Source organism: Gouania willdenowi, chromosome 18, assembly GCF_900634775.1.
Source record: "Gouania willdenowi chromosome 18, fGouWil2.1, whole genome shotgun sequence".
NCBI lineage: Eukaryota > Metazoa > Chordata > Actinopteri > Blenniiformes > Gobiesocidae > Gouania > Gouania willdenowi.
In genome coordinates this window covers 24,735,675-24,757,800 of record NC_041061.1, presented here as the reverse complement: position 1 = coordinate 24,757,800, position 22,126 = coordinate 24,735,675, and the positions used below count along the sequence as shown (strand labels likewise).

The window sequence follows — 22,126 nt, the reverse complement described above, 5'->3', positions numbered from 1 at the left end:
TGAAATAATGAGTGTTTGTGCATGCCTTTGACATTTTTTTCGAGGGGCAACAGCCGGAACCTTCATCGAAATGAGTATTTTTCTCCCTGCGGTTGTCGGGCTGAGCCGCTGGACAGCAGAACAGGTGAAGCTGGAGAATGGAGAACATCCAGCTGCGTCACCATGGCAGATGAAAGGAGATTGGTCTTTTGTGCAACAGAGAGATGATCACCCTTCCCGTTGAACACGGGCTGATTACCCCTGAATCTGTGCGTGTATCATACCGGCAAACGAGGGACAGCTGCAAGCAGCAGCCTGTTAAAGGCTGCTTTTATGCTTGATGCATCACTGTGCCACTCTGAAATAAGAAGCACGAAATCCGCATGAACAATGCATGTGGCATTTATACTCTGCTCCCAGGTCGCAGGAGGCAGTGCATTACAAGCACCCGGGTGTGACAGTGGGACACATTGTTATTATTCCTAAAAAAACAGATGTGTGCATGTGCGTGCTTGTGGACATGAGAGAAGGGGAGGGGGCCAAACTTGCCTAGAACATGTTCGTTCTTCTCAGTCGCCACTGGACCATGCCGTGGCAGCGGGTAGACTGGGGTATGGAGGGCCCCTGAGTGCATGTATGAAGCTGAACAGGTGTAGGTGGGGGACGGGGAACATCCAGCTGATTCACCGGAAGATAGGAGGGTGGTCAGGCCTTTCAATTCTCCTCAGCTGCAGCTGAGGCCGAAAGTTTCCCGAGCCAGCCGGCTGAATCGTGTCAAGGAAACAACGGAGAACGCAGGCTGCGCACCCCGGGCCAGAGTGATATCTTCTTTGAGACTACAGCTGTTGTGCTGATGTCTGGGAGCTCCGAACCTTGCGGCTCTCATCGGAGTGAGAGCGCCATGAGGAAGGCCAACGTGCACCTGAGCGTCAGCGTAAAGAGAGAACCGTCAGCCGGACCTGAGGCTCGGTGGTTCAGTACCTACCGGTGATGAACAGAGGACAGCCCTTGACCGAGCAAAGCAAGGTAAGTGCTGGCTTCTTCTTGATCTGGTGTGGTCCAAGCAATGCGTCTATACGTACTAGCGTCCGTTGACTCAAAATCGAAGATCCAACTGTGGACAGTTAAGCTGAGAGAGAGAAGAGGTGTTTGAATGAGGAACTGCCCAGCCGCTCTTCCTCTTATAGGATTTGGGATTGTCCCTGGCGGATGGACAAGTTCCACCAGCCAATCAGGATTGGGGGATTGAGAAAAAGTGCTGTGGGCTGCTGAGAGTGTGCATCCCATAGTGAGACATCTCACAAAATATTATGAAATAGAACGGAGTCCCATTACTGACCTCGTAACATCTTCTTTTGGAGTGAAGGGCAGCATTACGCTGTAGTGTAATGCAGTCATTCTTCATCTTTTTTCTTCTTCTTCTTTTTGAGGTGTTGTGGCCACCACCCACCGGATTATAAGTGAACCAGGATTTAAGAAGACCAGCTAATGCAAAAAATTAAGAGTAAATAATAAGATAACTTAAGTAAAATAAATAAACTCAACTTAAGTGGAGCAATGAAATGGGTCCACCACATGGACAGAGCTGCACTTAGGTTTGAGATCAGCTGATATATATATATATATATATATATATATATACCCCAAGTTATAATTTGTTGCTCACATTTGTAGTTTACTGCAATATTATTAAATTCAGATTTTAAATGGGCTTTGGTTTGCTTGGAAGCTTACGGTTATCTTGGACTCTATTTTTCTTATTTTATTTAGATACTAAACGTATTGTTGCATTTGGACAAAATCTGTAATCCACATTTAGGTTAATTTAATAGTTTTTCTTTATGGATGTCCCAGGAACAAAAAAGTCTCCAGTTGATTCAACGTGCTGCAGCAGGTTCTAAGTGTAAGCAGGTGGGCATCCCTCCAGTAGTGGCTTCTTCTTAACTGGATTCCTCATTAAAATATTAAATGTATATTTTTAAAAAAATTTAAAAAAATATACCACAGCCGTGTAAATATAGCAAATGTATGCTTTGCTTTAGGTTTTGCTGCCACCTGTTGTAAAACTGTAGTAGTGCTGTTGCACCAATGTGTTAAATTTAACATGAACAACTCTCTTCCTCGTTAAAAAGTTATGTTTTTTTTTTTATTATTTCAATTGTGTAGTGTAGTGTTAGAGAAAGACTTTTTATATGTTGTCATGTCACCTGTTTTAAACGTGGACATTCTGCATCGTGCAGTAGGTGGCGGTAGTGAGCCTGTGTAGCCTCAGCTATTGGCCTCCATTAAACTCAGAGAAGAAGACAGAAGTTTGAACCAAAGTTGTGCCAGTGCCTGCGTGGAATTCCTCTGGTGGGCGAAGAGAACCGAACTTCTAAAGCCGAGCAGAGCTACAGAGAAGAGGAGAAGAGAGAAGAGGAGAGGAGCGGTGTCCAGCCCTGGAGAGCAGGCCGTGGGCAGCAGCAGCAGTAGCAGTCTGAGCAGGCCTGGAGCTTCAAGGTAAAGATAACGTTTCCTCACCAACATAAAACAATGACGCCTGTAAAAAAAAAAAAAAAAAAAAAAAGTGACTGCATTTGCTCTAACAGCTGAGTGTTTTTTATTTGGTTACAACATTCATAGCGACAAGAAAGCTGTGATTATGTGTAAACTTGCTTATTGAAGCTTGGTTGAGGTTTCACTGTTATTGTGCAACGACTGCATGAACTTATGAAAATGACGTCAGACTGAAATACTCCTCAGGAACAGTGGTGGCGCTGCTGAGCAGAACATATATTTACCATTCCTACAGGAACAGGGCGATAAGGATCAAAATTCATATCTCAATGTTTTTTGCTCAAAATAGCGATACAAATATAAATCTCAATAATTTTAATTAAAATAAAGTTTTCCCAGAACAACAATTATGGGTCAAATTTGCCACACAGGCTAAAATAACATATTAATATCATGATGCTTTAAAAATGGTAAAAAATAAATAAACAAATAATAATAATAATAACATTGGCAACTAGTGGCCCCAAATGTAAATGCATATAATGACAGCAAAAACACACAAAATCACGACAAAAACACAAATTAAAAGAGAAATACACAATATAACGATACAAATACTTAACAGGACAACAAAATTCACATAAGTAGAAAAATGCACAGTGAAGACAACAAAAAGGAAACCTACTAAAATATACAAACAAACAAGAGACATACGCAAAAGAACAATAAAAAGGAACACATTGCACAATTGGACAACATAAAAGCATTAAAAAAAAACCCCAAAAATAAACAAGATCAAAAGACATAAGTAAGGGTGGGCGATATGGGGGAAAAAAATCATCACAATTTTTTTCTTTTTAAAATCCCTATCTCGATTTTATGAAATTCATTCAGTTAATTTAGACTATTTTCAAGTGGGGTGGGTTAGCAGAGCATACTTCTGCGCTCATTGAGCTCTGATGAATTGCTCAGTGTGTCTGTCGTGCTGACATGACCCCGACTAGCAAATGGTGTGATTTGGCAGAGAAAAAATATCTTTGTACATACAAAAGTATGTGCTGTGTGAACTACAGACGGTTCTACGATCTCCGTGATTTGGCAGATTGTCGTCACATTTTAATCCTTAACGATCTAATAATGTCAGATCGCACACCCTCAGACACAAGGAAAAAAAATACACAATTGGACAACAAAAACTCTGCTTTTCATGCTGTTCTGAGAAGTTAGGAAATAAATAAATAAAACAAATAATTTATTACAAAATAAGCTATGAAAAGAAAAGAAAAAAAATATATATATATATTAACAAATTGTCAGTCTTGGTCCCACCCCTGGCACTAGATGACCAGAAATGATAAAAACTATAGAAATAAATCTATTTAGGAGCCACTAAATCAATGTTTTTCAACCTTGGGTTCGCCTGAAATTTTGTCATTTTTTTTATTTTTTAGTTTAAAACAGCACACTCTTAAACAACTTTATTTATATACTTTCACTTTGTGCATCAAATTCAATTAAAATGCAGTAAAAAAAAATAATATTTGTGCTCAAATATGATCAAAAACGAATTCTTGAAAAAAATGTTTTTGGGGTCGCAGGAAATTCTTGATAACAAAATGGGGTCATGATCCAAAAAAGGTTGGAAACCACTGCATTAAATAGTGTTTCTTTCCACTTATTTACAAAATGAGATTCTTTAAAATGTGTGTTATCACTCGTTCATTCCATCATTATACTCTATAGTTTTTTAGTTTTCTATGCAAAATGTTGTAGTCAGACAAATAAAGCAAACAAGTGATCATTTTGAACAAGATATTAGATTATTATTATGTTTTATTATATATTATTCCTCAACAGGATAGATACAATTCAGAGACAAATTTCAGAAATAAGAGAAAAGGGATAATTGATAGGGCTGAACAATTTTGGAAAATAATTTAATTTCGATTTTTTTTTTTTTTTTTTCCTCAATATTGCGATTGCAATTTAATATATGTTTTCAAGGGCCTCTTGTCATATAATTTTCAATGAGCACAAGCAATAAATCAATTTGTATCATAATAATAAAAAAGAGATTCCTTTAAAATTTAAATAAATATAAAATATACATTTTAAAGCACAGATTACAGCAATAAAGCAAACAAATCTGTGGCTTTACCTCTTAAACATATCTAACTAACTTCATGAAACATGTAAACATGTGGACTGCACTTTTTAAACACCCTGAACTTAACTTAAAATGTGCAGCATTTGCGATTAGAAATTTGCATTTTATGATATCGAGATATCGCAAATGCAATTAATCATTTAGCCCTAGTATTTGAGCCAAAAAAGTTTTAGAACCACTGCATTAACTTATATTTGTGACTTTCTATGTGGCAGATTGACGCCTTTTTTGGCTGGTATTCTTTCCACTATGCATCAGTTTACTGTGGAAATTGGCGACACATCCTTTACAATATAGCCAGCGACGAGCTGTAAAAGTTCAGCAGCACTAACTATTGTTGCTCGTAAATCTATATTCACCTGTTTAGGAGATTGGCCCTCAGAGTTTGGCTCTGTGGAAGTGAATGTTGATCTGGGGCTTTCTCAATGACATTCCCGTACCGGCTAGCTAGGTGCTAGCTCAGATTTGAGATGGAATTCTTCTATGTAGATACAAGTTTTCTTCCCACGCAGAGTGCACAGCGGACACTAATGTTGTTGTCCTCTTTTACGGAGTCCAAGTCAAAGTAATACTTTCAAGCTGCTTAGGCAAGTACTCTCGCTCCATTTTCGTGTGTGTTTACCAATGATGTCGTGCCGCTTACGTCATTGGCTCCTCCCTCTCATGATATCTTGATATATTGACCAAGCCTAGTATGGTAAGTGGTAACGATATATTGATATAAAACTGACATTTACTGACCTTTTGCATGAGCATGTGATACTTCTTGCTGTATTTGCTGGTTTCCTGTCTTCTGACCTTTAGTAAAATGTTTGTCTCCATCAATCAGAATGGACAAATGGTGTCCTTCACTTTAGTCACCAGTTAACATTTAATTTAGCAGCTAATTATCCTATAGTTTTAGCACACATGATTGTCATATGTCATTGTTATTGGGCTGAATTTGGTGAAGTGCAGCTCCTCTTTTGTGACACAGTAGTTGTTTGTTGACGTCGGATGTGTGTAATAATCAGACGGCTGTCCTCGCTGGCCTGTTTGCAGGTCATTACTAGATGGAGGGTGAGAAGGAAAGATGGAGGCAGCAGGGAGAAGAGAAGGAGAGCAATGAGGCAGAGGACGACACAAAAAGTGACGAAGACGCTGACAATGAACATGCAGAAGGAGCAGCACTCGATTGGCAAGAGGGTTACAGTCGGGACAGTCTGTGTATTCCCATAATGCACTGGGAGGCCTTAAGCCTGCACATTGCAGAGCTTGAGAAGCAAGAGGAGGAGAAAAAGAAGACGGCAAAGGTCAGTGTTCTTCTCTGAATTTTTTATAAAGTGAATGTTCATTGGGCTGCGGTTATGCCAGTAAAACTACTAGAAGTGTGCCAACACATCAGTTATTAGATTCATCGTAATTCGACACTTGACGATTCGATACCGATTCATAAATATTCACAAATTGCGCTGCTCGCAGAATGAAAAATAATAGTTGCGGATGTCGTCCGGACACCTGAAGGAATTGTTCTTTTATCCGTCTACATTTTATTTAATAATCTTAAGTGTTATGAGCTCATGTTGTGTTTTTAAAGTTGCTTTGATTGCTCGCAGCAAAATGTTTAGTTTCTTTTGGGATTTAAGATGTCCATTTAAGTTTTGTTTAGTAGTCTTTATTTTTTTTACTGAATAAGCTTTTGTGTTGGAACAGATTGAATTTGCTGAACAAGCTAATATTTTAGTTATATATACATGTATTTATTTCTTTTGTAATATAATTACTGTTGGATTGGGTGATTTGATATAAAGATAATAGTGATCCATTTGTTTGGTTACTTTAATGAATGGATACCGACACATATGTCTTGTTTAAAAGTATAAAATATGAGGAAAAGAAAAAAAAAATGCATAAAATTGTGATAATTGTTAATTAATCGAATTGTAGCACCCTGAATCGAATCGTGAGCAAAGCTTCTCTGTGGACTGCCTCACTCTGTGGGTGTGCGTTTCAGGAAAGCATGTCTCTGGAGCGAGGCCGGACCCCAGTCAGCTGGAGGGAGGAAAAAGGAAGGAGAGTCCACAGCTGGGAGGATGGAGACATGTGCACCAGCCCCGTCCTCTCGCTCACATCCCGGTACTAACATACACGCCCAGTTCTCACTGACATCACACACACGATTGATAGATTTGCATCAATTTCTACCTTTTTGAAGTGATAGTGTTTATGTATTAGTCAAAGTTGTATTCGCTCTAGTAAGTCTGTAGATTATTGATGCTTTTTCTGGGCAGAGGTTTGCAACCTAAACAGCCGTGTATTAAAAGATGCATTTTTGAGTGAAGTCCTAAAGTATATAATAAACCCTGAGTTCACAAAGTGGGGTACGCACATTGTCATGGGGGTACATGAATAAAAATTTAAAAAAAACAGTGTGACAACATTGGAAACTAGAATATATGGTAAATTGACCAGCTGTCAGGAACCTCCATGCATTGCTACAAATAGTGTTGGTGAGCAAATTCATTACGTGGCCAATCGTCCTGCTCTCGCATAGACTCAGGTGAATCTCATTGATTGATTTCCACCTGTGACTGACCGTCTCTCATTCCATCGTGTGCAGCTAACAGATTAAAATGAATAAGATGGACTGCTACCACAACTCAGCCCACAGAACGACAGAATAACGCAATATTGAAGGTGTACGGCAGACCAAGATGCTAGCAGTGGTACATGTGGATAGCTAAGCTACTATCATGGCTATGCACAGAAGCGAGGAGTCAGATGTAGAGCCCCTTCATGCTGCCTCAGACAGAGAAATTATTTTATCAAAAAAGCACAAATAAAAATTTAGGCAAATATTGCAGAGTTCTGTGTGTCCTCTCAAGACTCACACTTCTCATTTAAGTTGTATCGAGTTGTATTTCACAGTTTCAGGCTGATTAATATGTTGTATTACTGCTATACAGTATGTTCAATCAACAAATGTGTTAGTTTTTTTTTTTTTAATATTTTCCAAAAACAAAATGAGATTGGTTTCTCACTGAAAATGCCAGTCGTAAAATTAACAAAATAAAGCAAACAAGTGATCATTTTGAACAAGATATCCATCTATCCATCCATCTTCTCCCGCTTAGCCGTTTCCGGGTCGCGGGGGCAGCATCCTCAGTAGGGAGGCCCAGACTTCCCTCTCCCCGGCCACTTCCTCCAGCTCTTCCGGGGGGACCCCGAGACGTTCCCAGGCCAGCCGAGAGACATAGTCTCTCCAGCGTGTCCTGGGTCTTCCCCGGGGCCTCCTTCCGGAGGGATGTGCCCTGAAGGCCTCACTAGGGAGGCGTTCAGAGGGCATCCTAATTAGGTGCCCGAGCCACCTCATCTGGCTCTTCTCGATGCGGAGGAGCAGCGACTCTACTTTGAGCCCCTCTACTTTGAGCCCCTCCCGAATGACTGAGCTTCTCACCCTATCTCTAAGGGAGAGCCCAGCCACCCTACGGAGGAAACTCATTTCGGCCGCTTGTACCCCTGATCTTGTTCTTTCGGTCATGACCCAAAGTTCATGACCATAGGTGAGGGTTGGAACGTAGACCGACCTGTAAATCGAGAGCTTCGCTTTTTGGCTCAGCTCCCTTTTTACAATGACGGACTGGTGCAGACTCCGCATCACTGCAGACGCCGCACCAATCCGCCTGTCGATCTCTCGCTCCATCCTTCCCTCACTCGTGAACAAGACCCCAAGGTACCTGAACTCCTCCACCTGGGGCAGAACCTCATCTCCAACCCGGAGAAGGCACTCCACCTTTTTCCGGTCGAGAACCATGGACTCGGATTTGGAGGTGCTGATTCTCATTCCGGCCGCTTCACACTCGGCTGCGAACTGATCCAGTGAGAGTTGAAGGTCACGGTATGTTGGAGCCAACAGGACCACATCATCTGCAAAAAGCAGTGATGCAATACTGAGGCCCCCGAACCGAACCCCCTCAACGCCCTGACTGCGCCTAGAAATTCTGTCCATAAAAGTTATGAACAGAATCGGTGACAAAGGGCAGCCCTGGCGGAGTCCAACCCTCACCGGAAACGATTTCGACTTACTGCCGGCAATGCGGACCAGACTCTGACTCCGGTCATACAGGGAACGAACAGCTCCTATCAGGAGGTTCGATACCCCATACTCCCGGAGGACCCCCCACAGGAATCCCCGAGGGACACGATCAAATGCCTATTCCAGGTCCACAAAACACATGTGGACTGGTTGGGCAAATTCCCATGACCCCTCAAGGACCCTGCTGAGGGTGTAGAGCTGGTCCACAGTTCCACGGCCAGGACTGCTCCTCCTGAATCCGAGGTTCAACTATCCGGCGGACCCTCCTCTCCAGTACCCCTGAATAGACGTTACCGGGGAGGCTGAGGAGTGTGATCCCTCTATAATTGGAACACACCCTCCGGTCCCCCTTCTTAAAAAGGGGGACCACCACCCCGGTCTGCCAATCCAGAGGCACTGACCCCGATGTCCACGCGATGTTGCAGAGTCGTGTCAGCCATGACAGCCCCACAACATCCAAGGCCTTGAGGAACTCCGGGCGGATCTCATCCACCCCCGGAGCCCTGCCACCGAGGAGCTTTTTACCACCTCGGCAACCTCAGCCCCAGAGATAGGAGAGTCCACTCTCGGGTCCCTGGGCCCTGCTTCCTGATTGGAAGGCGTGTCGGTGGGATTGAGGAGGTCTTCGAAGTATTCCCCCCACCGATCCACAACGTCTCGAGTCGAGGTCAGCAGCGCACCATCCGCACCATACATAGTGTTGACGGTGCACTGCTTCCCCCTCCTGAGACGCCGGATAGTGGTCCAGAATTTCTTCGAAGCCGTCTGGAAGTCGTTCTCCATGGCCTCACCAAACTCCTCCCATGTCCGGGCTTTTGCCTCCGCGACCGCCGTGGCTGCACTCTGCTTGGCCCGTCGGTACCTGTCTGCTGCCTCCGGAGTCCCACAGGCCAAAAAGGCCCGGTAGGACTCCTTCTTCAGCTTGACGGCATCCCTCACCCCCGGGGTCCACCAACGGGTTCGGGTAGTGCCGCCACGACAGGCACCGACTACCTTGCGGCCACAGCACCGATCAGCCGCCTCAGCAACAGAGGCACGGAACATGGCCCACTCGGACTCAATGTCCCCCGCCTCCTCCGAGACATGGTTGAAGTTTTCCCGGAGGTGGGAGTTGAAGCTCCTTCTGACGGGAGACTCTGCCAGGTGTTCCCAGCAAACCCTCACTATACGTTTGGGTCTGCCAGGTCTAACCGGCATCCTCCCCCGCCATCGGAGCCAACTCACCCCCGGGTGGTGATCAGTTGACAGCTCCGCCCCTCTCTTTACCCGAGTGTCCAAGACATGCGGCCGCAATCCGATGACACGACTACGAAGTCGATCATCGAACTGTGGCCTAGGGTGTCCTGGTGCCAAGTGCACATATGGACACCCTTATGCTTGAACATGGTGTTTGTTAAGGACAATCTGTGACGAGCACAGAAGTCCAACAACAAAACACCGCTCGGGTTCCGATCAGGGGGGCCGTTCCTCCCAATCACGCCCCTCCAGGTCTCACTGTCGCTGCCAACGTGAGCGTTGAATTCTCCCAGCAGAACGAGGGAATCCCCAGAAGGAGCACTCTCCAGTACTCCCTCTAAAGAATCCAAGAAGGGTGGATACTCCGAGCTGCTGTTTGGCCCATAGGCACAAACAGCAGTCATAATCCGTCCCCCCACCCGAAGGCGGAGGGAGGCTACCCTCTCGTCTACCGGGGTAAACTCCAATGTACAGGCACTAAGTCGGGGGGCAAGAAGTATAGCCACCCCGGCCCGGCGCCTCTCACATTGGCGACTCCAGAGTAGAAGAGAGTCCAACCCCTGTCGAGAAGGCTGGTTCCAGAGCCCTTGTTATGTGTCGAGGTGAGACCGACTATATCTAGTCCGAACTTCTCCACCTCGCACACAAGCTCAGGCTCCTTCCCCGCCAGAGAGGTGACATTCCACGTCCCAAACACTAGCTTCTGTAGCCGGGGATCAGATCGCCAAGGCCCCCGCCCTGGACGACTGCCCGATCCACATTGCACCGGCCTCATATGATTCCTCCTGCGGGTGGTGGGCCTACGGGAGGGTTGAACAAGATATTAGAATAATATCTTGTTCAACATAAAAATAATCTAATATCTCTTGAACAAGATATTAGATTATTATTATGTTTTACTATATATTCCTCAACAGGATAGATAAAATTCAGAGACAAATTTCACTGTAGGTCTACGTTACATTATTATGTTTTGAGTGTGAAGGAGTAGGGGGTACATGTCTAAAGAGGTACGGGACTGTGAAAAGTTTAGGAAACACTGATCTAAACAATCTCAAGCTAAATTTTAAAGCTGGTCGTGAAATAGAGCTATTAATTGTTCAATTTATTATCCGATTAGTTGATTAATTGTTTCAATAATCGACTAGTCTACTATCAAAAAAGTTGTTAGTTGCAGCCATAGTGTTAAATGTGTGTTTGTCCTGATAATGGACTTGGAAATGGGTCGACCAATTGCAGACTGCTTTTCCCCACCCACTTATTAGAACCAGAATCACTAGTACTTTATTTATCCCAGCGGGAAATTACTTTCTTCCAGAGGCTCAAAATGTCACAAATGAAAAGAAGCAGTAAACAAAAGAATGATTTAGTAAAATACTGTTAATTAAATACAAGTGCACACATAAAGTAGTCCCAGTTTTAAAAGTTAATAAAAACGAATATGGTGCAAAATAATGCGATTTGTTAGGCATAGATCTTCTAATAAGGACGTGTCAAAGGTTTTAGGCCACATTTGTAAAAAGGGAGGATCCCTTTAATGAACAACTGAGAAGCAGGTGTGTAGACATCAGTACCAGGGCTAAAGGAACACCTGCACATTTTCAGCTGGTCTCAAATCTCCACGACTTTCACCTTTCAGCAGAGCATGCATCCATGCTGCCGTTTGCTGATCAGTTTGATCATTTTGCACTCTGTGAAACAAACGCTCATACTGCCCCACTGCTCTTCATCCTCCAGCCTGCAGACACACATGAATCTGCAGCTCTGCTTCATCAACAACAGTGAAAGTGAGGATGAAGAGGAGGAGAAGACAAAAGAGGACATCAGGACGAAGGGTGGCAACCAATCCATGGTGATTACTTTACTAACACTGTCTAATGAGCGTGTGTGGCATTTGCAGACACAAATCTACTTCTTTGTCTTCTTTATCTGAACCAGTCAGCAGCTGCTGAGCTTCAGAGGAGCGACCAACCTTCTGCCAAGCCAGAGAAGCCCAAAGCACGAGGTTTCAAGAACACTCTGAGGAACCTGCGAGCGCGACTGAGAACAGACCACAAAGCACTGGTGAGCACAGCTCATGGTGTCCGCTGAATAATAGCAGGGCTTAAAGGTAATAATCGTCCTTCTTTCAGAACGCAGCTCGTTGTAATCCAGCGTTTCATGGCAAACATCTGGAGGCCCATGACTTACAGAGTTTCTGTGTGAAGGACCTGACGGCACTTTGTGCTTCTCTCAGCAAGGCCATCCAAGGTACTCATCATTGCATTCATTGTAATTAGTTTTCCCCTCGTCAGAACAAAAAGGCCTGATCTTAGCATCAAGATGATGGAACAGGAATACAGTGCACAGAAATGTTTATTATCAGATAAAGACAGTGTACGCCTCATAGATCAATAAATCAAAGATATTTTGCCTGAAAAAAAGCAAAAGGATGAAATTGTCGCGCAAAAGTTTTAGACTCCCACTGTAAACACTCTCTTACTGACATCGTCGCAAATGTTTTGCACATTGCATTTTGGGATGTAGAATCCCATAGACCAGTGGTTCTCAACCTTTTCAGCCTGTGACCCCCAAAAAGAATGTGCCAGAGACCCATCATTGAGGCCCATTCATTAAGTCAGCAAAATGATGGTCCATTGTTCTATGAATCTTAACATTTATTTATTTATCTGAATAATAAATACTGTTATCCAGGAAGGTAAGTATTATTTGGGCCATAATATATATAGTCATCTTAAATAAAATATGTTCAAAGTGATCAAAAATGGTGGAAAATGTGGTTAAAAGTAGCAAGTTAGTCATCAGAAACGGACAAAAAAGTGGTAAAAAGGGTTCAAGGTGTTTTGAATTGGAACAATTTGAAGTAACAATTAGTATAAACTGGCAAATAATGGGCATGACAAATTGGGAATGTGATTACGTTGGCAAAAAATATAGTGAAAAGAGGTTAAAGGTGGCAATAATGGGTCAACATATTGACATTAGGTGGGAAAAATGGTGAAAAGGCATTGAAATTTGAGGTGGCAGAATTGGGAGTAAAGTAGTAAAAATGCATTAAAGGGAGCAAAACTATGGCAAGGAAATGATAAAATTAAAATATGCTAAGTTTGGTGTAGTTGCAGAAAAAGGGTGTTCAGAAAATATTCTGTTTCTTGAAGGCATCTGGAAAACCCCCTGACAGTGTCTCGTGACCTCAAATGGGGTCCTGATCCCAAGGTTGAGAACCCCTGCCATAGACCGATGCATAGAAGTGTTATTACTTCATTCCTACTGTGATTTTGTGTTTGCTCCAAAAACTTTGCCACAGAATTCCCATCACATTTCACTTTTCCGACGATGTCAATAGCAGTGTTCACAGTGGAGATCAAAACAAACTTTCAACCGACAATTTCAACCTTTTACATCTTTTTTTTTTTTTTAGAGCAAATGATCTTTGCTTTATTAATATGAGGCCTACACTGTGTATTTTTCTGATTTAAAAAAAAAAAAAAATATATATATATATATGCAGAAATATGGTTCACTGTAAACCCAGACATTTTCCCTGTGCCACTGATTACTACTGTCAGCCAGGCATGCAGAGAGAGTCAATTCTTCCCTTTGTGTGCGACTTCTTGTTGACCTTCAGTAACTAGTGAGAGGGAGTGAGTGTTTGACCTCAAAGATGTGCAGAGCAGAGTCTGAGAGGCAGTGACTCCTAAAACTATTATTTTAACATGATTAAAAATAAAATGATTATAAACTCCCATTTATTTATTCATTCAATTAGTCTGTTTGTCCTTCAGTCAGTCATTCATTCATATGTTGTTACAGTAATGTGAGATGAAGCGTCTTTATGCATTAGACACTTTAATAGGGGATTTCTACCATTACTGTTTTTTGACTCACAGCGTATGTGTACACAGTGACTCGGGGACTTCAGAGTTGGTTAGAACACAGACACAATCGGCACATTTTGCCCCGGGGTCATGGCCACACTGCACTTAAAAGCAACAAGAACTGCCAATTCGAATTACCAAGAACCTAGCCCCATAAGAGTTAATGATCTGGGTCTTTGTTTATAAAACACTGCTCAGAATCTGTACTAAAAACGTCTGTGCTCTGAAAATTTTCCATTTATAAAATTGTGCTGAGCACACACATTTCCCTTAAGATGGTCAAAGGAAATCATGAATGGATTTTGCATTGGACTGTCTTCAAAGGAAGGTCAAAAGGAAGAGAAGTATTAGAATGAGGAAGTTTGAGTGATGAAGGCTAGAAAAAGTATATTTAATTTGGTGGTCACAGTAATGGCATCACTATTACGAGAAAAACAAGTTCCCCTCAGCTGTCGTCACTGCTGTAATCAGTGTTAGTGCCATAGAGGGAAATGTAGCAGGGGTGAAGAGACGGGTTGACGGGTTGTGGCGTGATTGAGCGCTGACACAGCTTCCCTCCTCCTCATCTTGCTGCAGCGAGTCTAATTTCGCTAACAACTACACTAGGGTCTTATAAAATCCACATTAACAGAATCAAGGAATCTACTGTTGAACGCGGAAATGGATAGAATCGGGTTTAAACGCTGCCACAGTGAGTGAAAGGACATTTTTTATGCGGAAATGTCCTCCACTCTCATCTTTGCCAGTGGCCGCTTCAAACACCATCTAACACCATCTAACCTCACCAAAGACTATGCAAATCATCACTGACTCCTAAATCAGAACCAACCAGTGCCCTCTTAACTTTAACGTTTCTGTGAAACCCCTTCGTTTCTCATGTAGCTGCTGTGCTCTGTTATGTTAATTTAAATTAAGTAGATCAAAACCTAATCAATAAATCTGATCAGATTCAGTAAACCATTGTTCCCTGAGGGGGCATTTAGTGACATTAATGCTGTTCTCATACATCTTTATATGACATATGAATAATTAAAAAGGAGCAGTCAGAATAATCCATGTCAGTTCAACTTATATCTACCTTTTAATTATATCTTACTCATTATTTTAAATTACATTTTTATTATTGACATATTTTTGTTTAATTATAGTTTTCTTTTTATTGGTATTTATTTAGTTTCCTCACAGTACAACTTATATCTTCCTTTTGATTGTATCTTGCTTTATTTTTGACATACATTTTTGTTTAATTATGGGTTTTTTATTTATTAGTATTTTGTTTCCTCGCAGGAGTTAAAAACTAATATTTTCTGAAAAAAAAATAATATTTCTAAAAAAAAATGAATTTAAAAAAAATTGATGTGGAAAACAGTAATTGGAAAAAAAATTATACGCATATGCATTCAAATATATAGAATATTTTTAAAAATCAAAAGGTTTTTTGTCAAAATTGTGCAGCCCTAACGTGCGTGCACGCACAAAGGACACACATGGAGGACGCACATGCACAAAGTAGAGCTTTAATAGGGCCAAAAAAAGAAGACCCGGCCCAAGAGAACACGGCCCGAACCCGTCCGACCAGAATGAAGCCGATGTCTCTTTAAACCTGAACATGTTTCAACCCTACGATGTTCACATCTGTGTGCGCGCCTGTAGAATGAGCCGTTCTGCGGGTGCAGGTGCATCTGAGCAAATCGCCTGTATTTAAAAAATGGTGTGGGTGATGTGTGTTTCTGGGTTATTCAGATTAAAAAGAGTTTAAACAACCCATGCATGCCTGGAAGTGCCTTTTGTTTCCAACTGTGCAACAATTATTACAATGGTACCGGTTTAAAAAAAAAAAGGGAAAAAACAACATAAAATCTCTCCTACGTGGCTGAAAACTGAATGTAGGGGGCGCCATTACTCCATAAGGGAGCAAAATTACGTCGGGTGGGCCCCTACGCTCACCGGTGCTGGCGAGAACCCTGTCACCATAATTCCAATTTGTCAGATTGTAGAATAATCTATAACACTGCAGGGTTTGCTTTTTATGCCCATCTGCATGTGCAGCAGTTATATATGAGGCAGCTGATTCAGGTGACGTTAGTTCCATCGCCAGCTTCCCTTTCATCAGTTAACCTTATTTCCTAAAGCACCATTGTCTGCCTTTTTCTGCTGTGGTTTTGTCCGACCTGCTTGTTGGTGGACCCTGCAGTCCAGCTCTGCCTTTTGTCACTGTCCCAAGAATAGCTTTGTGCTATAGCTGAGTCTCTGTGTATTGTACAGCCTCTTCTTCACCTCCTCCCTGTCCTCCTAACAACCCCCACTGGCATCTGTCATTAAAGAGTCTTAACTCATTCAGTGCCAGCCATTTTCAGAATTTCAGAATTTTTGAGCATTTTGACTGATTTTAAAGACCCACAGAATATTTTCTACTATGACTTTCTGAAATCTGACACCAGATTCTGAAAGATTGAAGCATCTACTTTCATCAGAAAAAAGATTTGTTTCTGGCTTGTTTGGTTCTTCTGTAATCAGCTGTTAAATAGAGCAAGTTTGACACAAATCTTCAGTTTCAGAGCAAAAAGCTGAGAAAACAGCCTTTTTTTTAAAAAAAAAAAAAAAAAAAAAACCCCTGTCAGTGACTTTATAGGTGTTTTTTTTTTTTTTTTTGCTTCAGTGACAACTCTAACATCTGACCATCCATCCATCCACTTGTTCCTGTTTGTCAGGGTCGTGGGGGTCTGCCGGTACCAATCTCCGGCTTTCATTGGGCGCTGGGCGGGGGACATCTGACCATTGTTTCATTATAACACTGAGAAAGGGCTTTTGATGGCAAAATTATTATTATTTTGTTATCTGGGTCAGAGTTGAATGGATTTCTTGCTGTATTTTGGCATTCCTCCAAGTTGTCAGTCTGCACACACGCAACTTCCTCTTTCTCCCGGACATGCCTAGTCTCACTGCTTGCCCCATTTTTTTATTTTTTATTTTTTATTTTTTTTTATATCTTATTGTTTTATCTCACCATCGCCACACTCCAATAATCCACTAAAGTTCCACACATGCTCTGGTCGGCTGTGAGCTCCTGTGCGCTGGTGGGAACATTGACATAATTTCTCGTAGCGCCATTTTCTGTCCTCTCATCTGAGCTCTGTGTGTCGATCACACAGACGTTACTTCCTCTTCCTCCCGACACACAGAGATGACCGTTTGGCCCGATTAGTTCCTGCTTCTTCCTCCTTAGCTAAGGTAGCATCAGTGGCTGATCTGACATCTAAAGGTGCGCTGCTGCCACCTTCAGGGCACCAGTTGGTCACTACATCACATTACAGCTTAGATATTGATGAGGGACCACTGCCAGGGTGTTTTCTAGCAATCACCGTGAAAAAACGCAAATGACGAGTTTTCTCGTCAATGGCACTGAGTGAGTAAATAGGTGAGCAGAGCTGCAGGATTCAGGCTTTTAACCTTCCAGTGACAGTAGATCTGTCCATTGACCAAATTAAGTTAAACCCATCTGCTGTGAACCATAATTAACTGCATTCAACATGATTTTTTTTATCCATTAAGAACTCAAACATGTAGTCGTTGTATTAGTGCTGTGTAGATCAGGGTAGGGCTGCACAATTAATGAAATATTAATTGTGATCACGATTTTGGTTGCCACGATTAAATTAACCTGATTGTTGGCAATATATTTACATTTAAAATGTGGCCTCTGTACTCTGTAATAGTGTATTTATTCATATAGGGCTCTATTATCCCATGTGCGTATTTCCAAAAAGCCGCACAGCGCTGTTTTTGGCTGCGTGCTATTCTCCCCCTGTACTTAAGTCAGTCGCTGCGCGCCTTCATACCAGTTACGCACTGTGGGTGGAGTGGCCCTGAAATGTGGGTGCTCCCATTTAAATCTGGCTTCACGCGCATTCTCCGGTGTGCGTTAAGTCCATTTCCTCTTACGTTCTTCTAACCCTGGAATAAGTGCAGCGCCCCGATGAGGTGACACATTATATAGTACTAGAAATATGGACTTAGTTACATTTGAAGGAACACGGACTCATAATATTGCAGAAGAGACTCCCGGTGAAGAATCAATCCAAAGGGACACTGACATGCTGTCACAGGGGTGGGAGGAGTCACACAAGCACGCTCAGGGATTAACCATCAGCGTTACTAATATGTTCACATTTACCAGTTCTAGACGGGACAATTCACTTTATTTTACTTAGCCTATCGCGTGTTGCGTGTACGTGTGTGCTGATGCAGCTCGTTACAAACTCTGACAGATGTCAGACTAATTAAACTATTTTAACACTGAACAACATAAAGCCACAATTTGCTGACACAACAAGAGTAAATAATAAGTGAAACATTAATGACAGATTATGATGATGTGATGTAACGTGCGTGGATGATGATGATGATAATCAAGGAGAGAGATTTTAACTGTGACAAATCAACCTGTTATATTGTTTATCAATGAAAGGTGTTTCACATTAAAAGTGAACTTTATCATTTTCACAGATTTCAATGACATTTACAAGCGTTGGGAAAAGTCCATGTTCTGTGATTTCTAGACAGCCCAAAAAAATGACATCACTGCCTCCTTTCCTTCAGCCCGCATTCATTCACAGACTACGTGCTTTTTGGCTCTTTGCGCACGTTGGGCGTGTCAGCAGCCTGGACCGGAGAATATGCGTAGGAGAGAAGCGCTTAACTGCAGGCGCCAAAAAAGCGCTTAAGTCCAGATGGGAGAATTAGTCTTTGGTACATTTGAAAATCTTGGGTTAAATTTTCTTAAATTACTTTTTTCATTATACTTCAATTTTAAAGCTTAATTTTGCAGTGTAAATTGTACACATTGTTTGGCTAGAAGTAGTGCAATAAAAAAAAGATTTTTTTCCCCCCCAATATGATAAATAATTGTGATTAAAATCGTGATTACAATATTGATCAAAATAATCGTGATTTTCATTTTTCCCATAATTGTGCAGCCTTAAATCAGGGGTCAAATACAGACAAGTTTGATCTCAAGTGGCCAGCAGAGGTGGGGAATTGAACAATTTCATCATAACTGCTACTTTGCTTTGTTTAAATGTTATAGAAGCATGTACAGCATGTCTAGTATATAAGGCACCAACAATATCCAAGCAATAGGTGAAAGGTAGTGACAATATTACATTTGGGCAAATTTTGTCCAATAATTTTAGGATTGAGCAGGATTTTGGAGAAACTGTTTATTCTTACAAGCATGGGGAAACTGCCAACCCCTGCAAATGTTCTTGAGTTTCATTGAATTTGTGAAAAATTCAAAGAAACTCCACTTAAATAATTGTTAAATAAAAGTTGTACTTCATAATAAATCTGTTGAAATGTTATGTTTTTTTTAAAGTGTATTATTTTTGCATGGATGCCAATATTTGTGAATATGAAACAGTGATGTATGTATGGTTATGTTCAATCAATATTTCCCATGAAAAGTTTGTTTTTTAATATTGTCAAAATTCCCGAGCTTAAGATCCCGTGGAAATTAGCTAGATATTTTATGCTCCTTTGCAACCCTACTGATATTGTATAGCTACAACTAAAATATTTGGCAATTTACACAATGATTCATGTCTTGAGTTTGACACTTAGTGTAGATGCTGGTGACCAGGATGACCGACCTTTGTATTGTCTCAAATGTGTGATGTCAATATGATTAATTCCGTACGTACTCTCAGCTGTCGGGTTTGTCTGTCCACTTCAGACCTGAGCTCTGAGCTGGTGAGTCGCCTCCAGGCCCGGGACGAGCTGAGGATGGAGCAGGATGCCATGCTGCTGGAGGTTCAGGATCTCACCTCTGTTTGAACCCGTCTCTCATTGAAGCAGGCAAGAACCCTGTGGGATCCAATAGAAACAAAGCGTTAACAATCCTCTGACTTGCGAAGCAGTACGAGGTCACTCCCTAATGAGTGTGGACAATCAGCCTCACAGTATGTGTCCTTTATTCCCATGAGGTGACTGACGTCCATCATTTATACTTGGTAGTAAGGAGCGGCTCAGGTGACGGTAAGAAGTCCCGTAGAGGCTCAGGTCATGACAGCTTCAGCTCACATTAAGAGCTCAGCTTTCAGAGACTTGAGGCTGATAGTCCCATTGGAATAACGAGAGGAACAACAGGATGCAAAATACTTAAATCTAGATATATTTTTCTACGCTACAAATGACATTGTTCACTGCTTTTATACTTTCACTTATTGTTGTCATGATATTAGCTGTAATCAGCTAATAACAATGGACATGTAATCTAAACAGTAGTGACAGGGAGAGACCTCTGTTTGCTCACATTTGCTCAGTGGTTGATGACTTTTGCAGTGAGATGTGTTATTTCTCAAGGTTTTGTCCCCTTCACTCTTCTGTGTCTCTGCTGCCTTTGCACCATCACTTCTATAGAGTAGAGAGAACAACAAAGCAAGCTGAGTGTTTTATTGTCTAAACACAAATCTGACACGGTCATCAGTCAGTGAGAATACAACGTTCCTCCTTTGTCCTGAAGCTCTGTCAATGCAATTTATTTTTTGAGTCAGTGTAGTACGGCTACAGCAGAAGCATCTGACAGTTCTGCTGAGTACGGAAGAATGAGAAGTCCTTTAAAAGTTGTCTTGGCTTTCCTGGACAAGTGATGTAAATGTTAGCACAGCGGCTAATGTTCTGTCAGTCAGAATGATTCCACAGTAATCTGCTAGCCCAGAGGTAGACGACCGTTATGACAACATGATTGTCTGATTCAAGGGCGGCATTATCAACATTCATGTCAGCGTTCAGAATAATTTGCAATCTGAACATTAACATAGGAAAGAAATGTTTTTGTTTGTTTTGTGGGCTTTTTGTTTTGTTTTTCTGTGTCATTTTGTGTGTTTTCCTGCCATTAGTGTCTGTAGTCCAAAACGGGACGAAGGTACCTGTTGTAATTGCTTTTATTTAATATTATTCCTTTCCGCACAAGATCGCAAATTTGGGCCCCTGAACATCTCAGAAAAGTCACGAAAACTGGCACGCACCTCAGGCCTGGTGAAAAATTTGATGATTTGGTGCAATGAAAAAAATCAGTAACAAAAATGTGCGAGTAGCGTGCATCATAGAAAAACATTGGATGGAATCACCCCACTGACAAGTTTGACCGATGTGCATGAAATTTGCCACATTTATTGACCTTAGGATGAACAAAAATGTCCATTATGACCATGCCAAAAAATCAAAGCATACCTTTATATTAACATATATCTACAAAAACTTTGTTTTAATATATTCATAAAAAATAGTCCAATATCTAATCAAGAACGAATATAAATGATTCATCAATGCTGTGATGAAACAGGCAACTAAGCTTTCTTTTTCACATAAGCAGGTGTGTTTGTTTTACAATCACATGTTTGTTTCATTAATACATTAGAAATTCTTATGATTTTCTCATCCACCTTCAAATGTCTTTATACTTTATTAACACTAACTACAACAGTTTGCTTTCATATGTTTGGTATAAGCAGAACCCCATCCCAGTAAACCAGCAGTGCCATTACAAGTGCCAATAGTGCAGGGCAGTAATGTTTAATTTTGATTTTCCAGATGACTTAATATTTATTGTATTAAAATGTATGAATGTGTTAAAATACAACTGATCAAACTGGCTTACATTATAAATCAGAACGTAACAGAAGCCACAGGTAAATGTAGCAGTAAATCATCTAATTTGGCGTACTATAGAAAATAAAATCAATCCCTTTCCAAAAGTGTTTTTGTAATTTTTTTTTTTTTTAAAACATTCAATTCCATTAAAGTTCTCCGCACATCCCCCAGCGCTATTAGGGAACTGAAATTTACCAACAGGTGTTTCAGAATAACAGGAACAGTGACATTTTGAAGCAACAAAACAAAATCACTCACCTTTCCATTTTAATTATTCATTAAATATAAATTGCATTAAGATTTTCAACACAACCCGAGTCTTACGAACGTTGAAAATAACTGGCGATGAACCTAGCTGAAAATTTGCCAACAAACATTTATTCCTACTACCACTACAACAACAACCACCACAACTCTCCCTATATCAACAGAAGCTCAAACTCTTTACCCCACACAGAGGGCTCTACACTAACTTTTCCAGTGGTAGCGCAGAATTTGGTCGCACCATTTTTTTGAACGGGGGGTGGGGTCGGGGGTACAGCATAGTTATGCATGCTGATGAATAGTTGACTTAACTGGCCGAAATAACAGTTCATTTATTGTATATAATTTAAAAGAAGACGTAACAATTTTTTTTTAAAATAA

General features: G+C 41.3%; 1 protein-coding gene across 1 annotated transcript; it reads left to right on the top strand.

Moving 5' to 3' along the window:
- Window positions 1-2,269: 2,269 nt before the first annotated feature.
- On the top strand, window positions 2,270-22,126 carry LOC114480473 (schwannomin-interacting protein 1). The gene is made up of 7 exons (XM_028474645.1): window positions 2,270-2,478; window positions 5,684-5,934; window positions 6,636-6,757; window positions 11,691-11,805; window positions 11,892-12,017; window positions 12,086-12,203; window positions 19,563-22,126. Exons 2-7 carry the CDS (start codon window positions 5,695-5,697, stop codon window positions 19,661-19,663), a joined length of 822 nt encoding a protein of 273 aa, XP_028330446.1. The 5' UTR covers window positions 2,270-2,478; window positions 5,684-5,694; the 3' UTR covers window positions 19,664-22,126.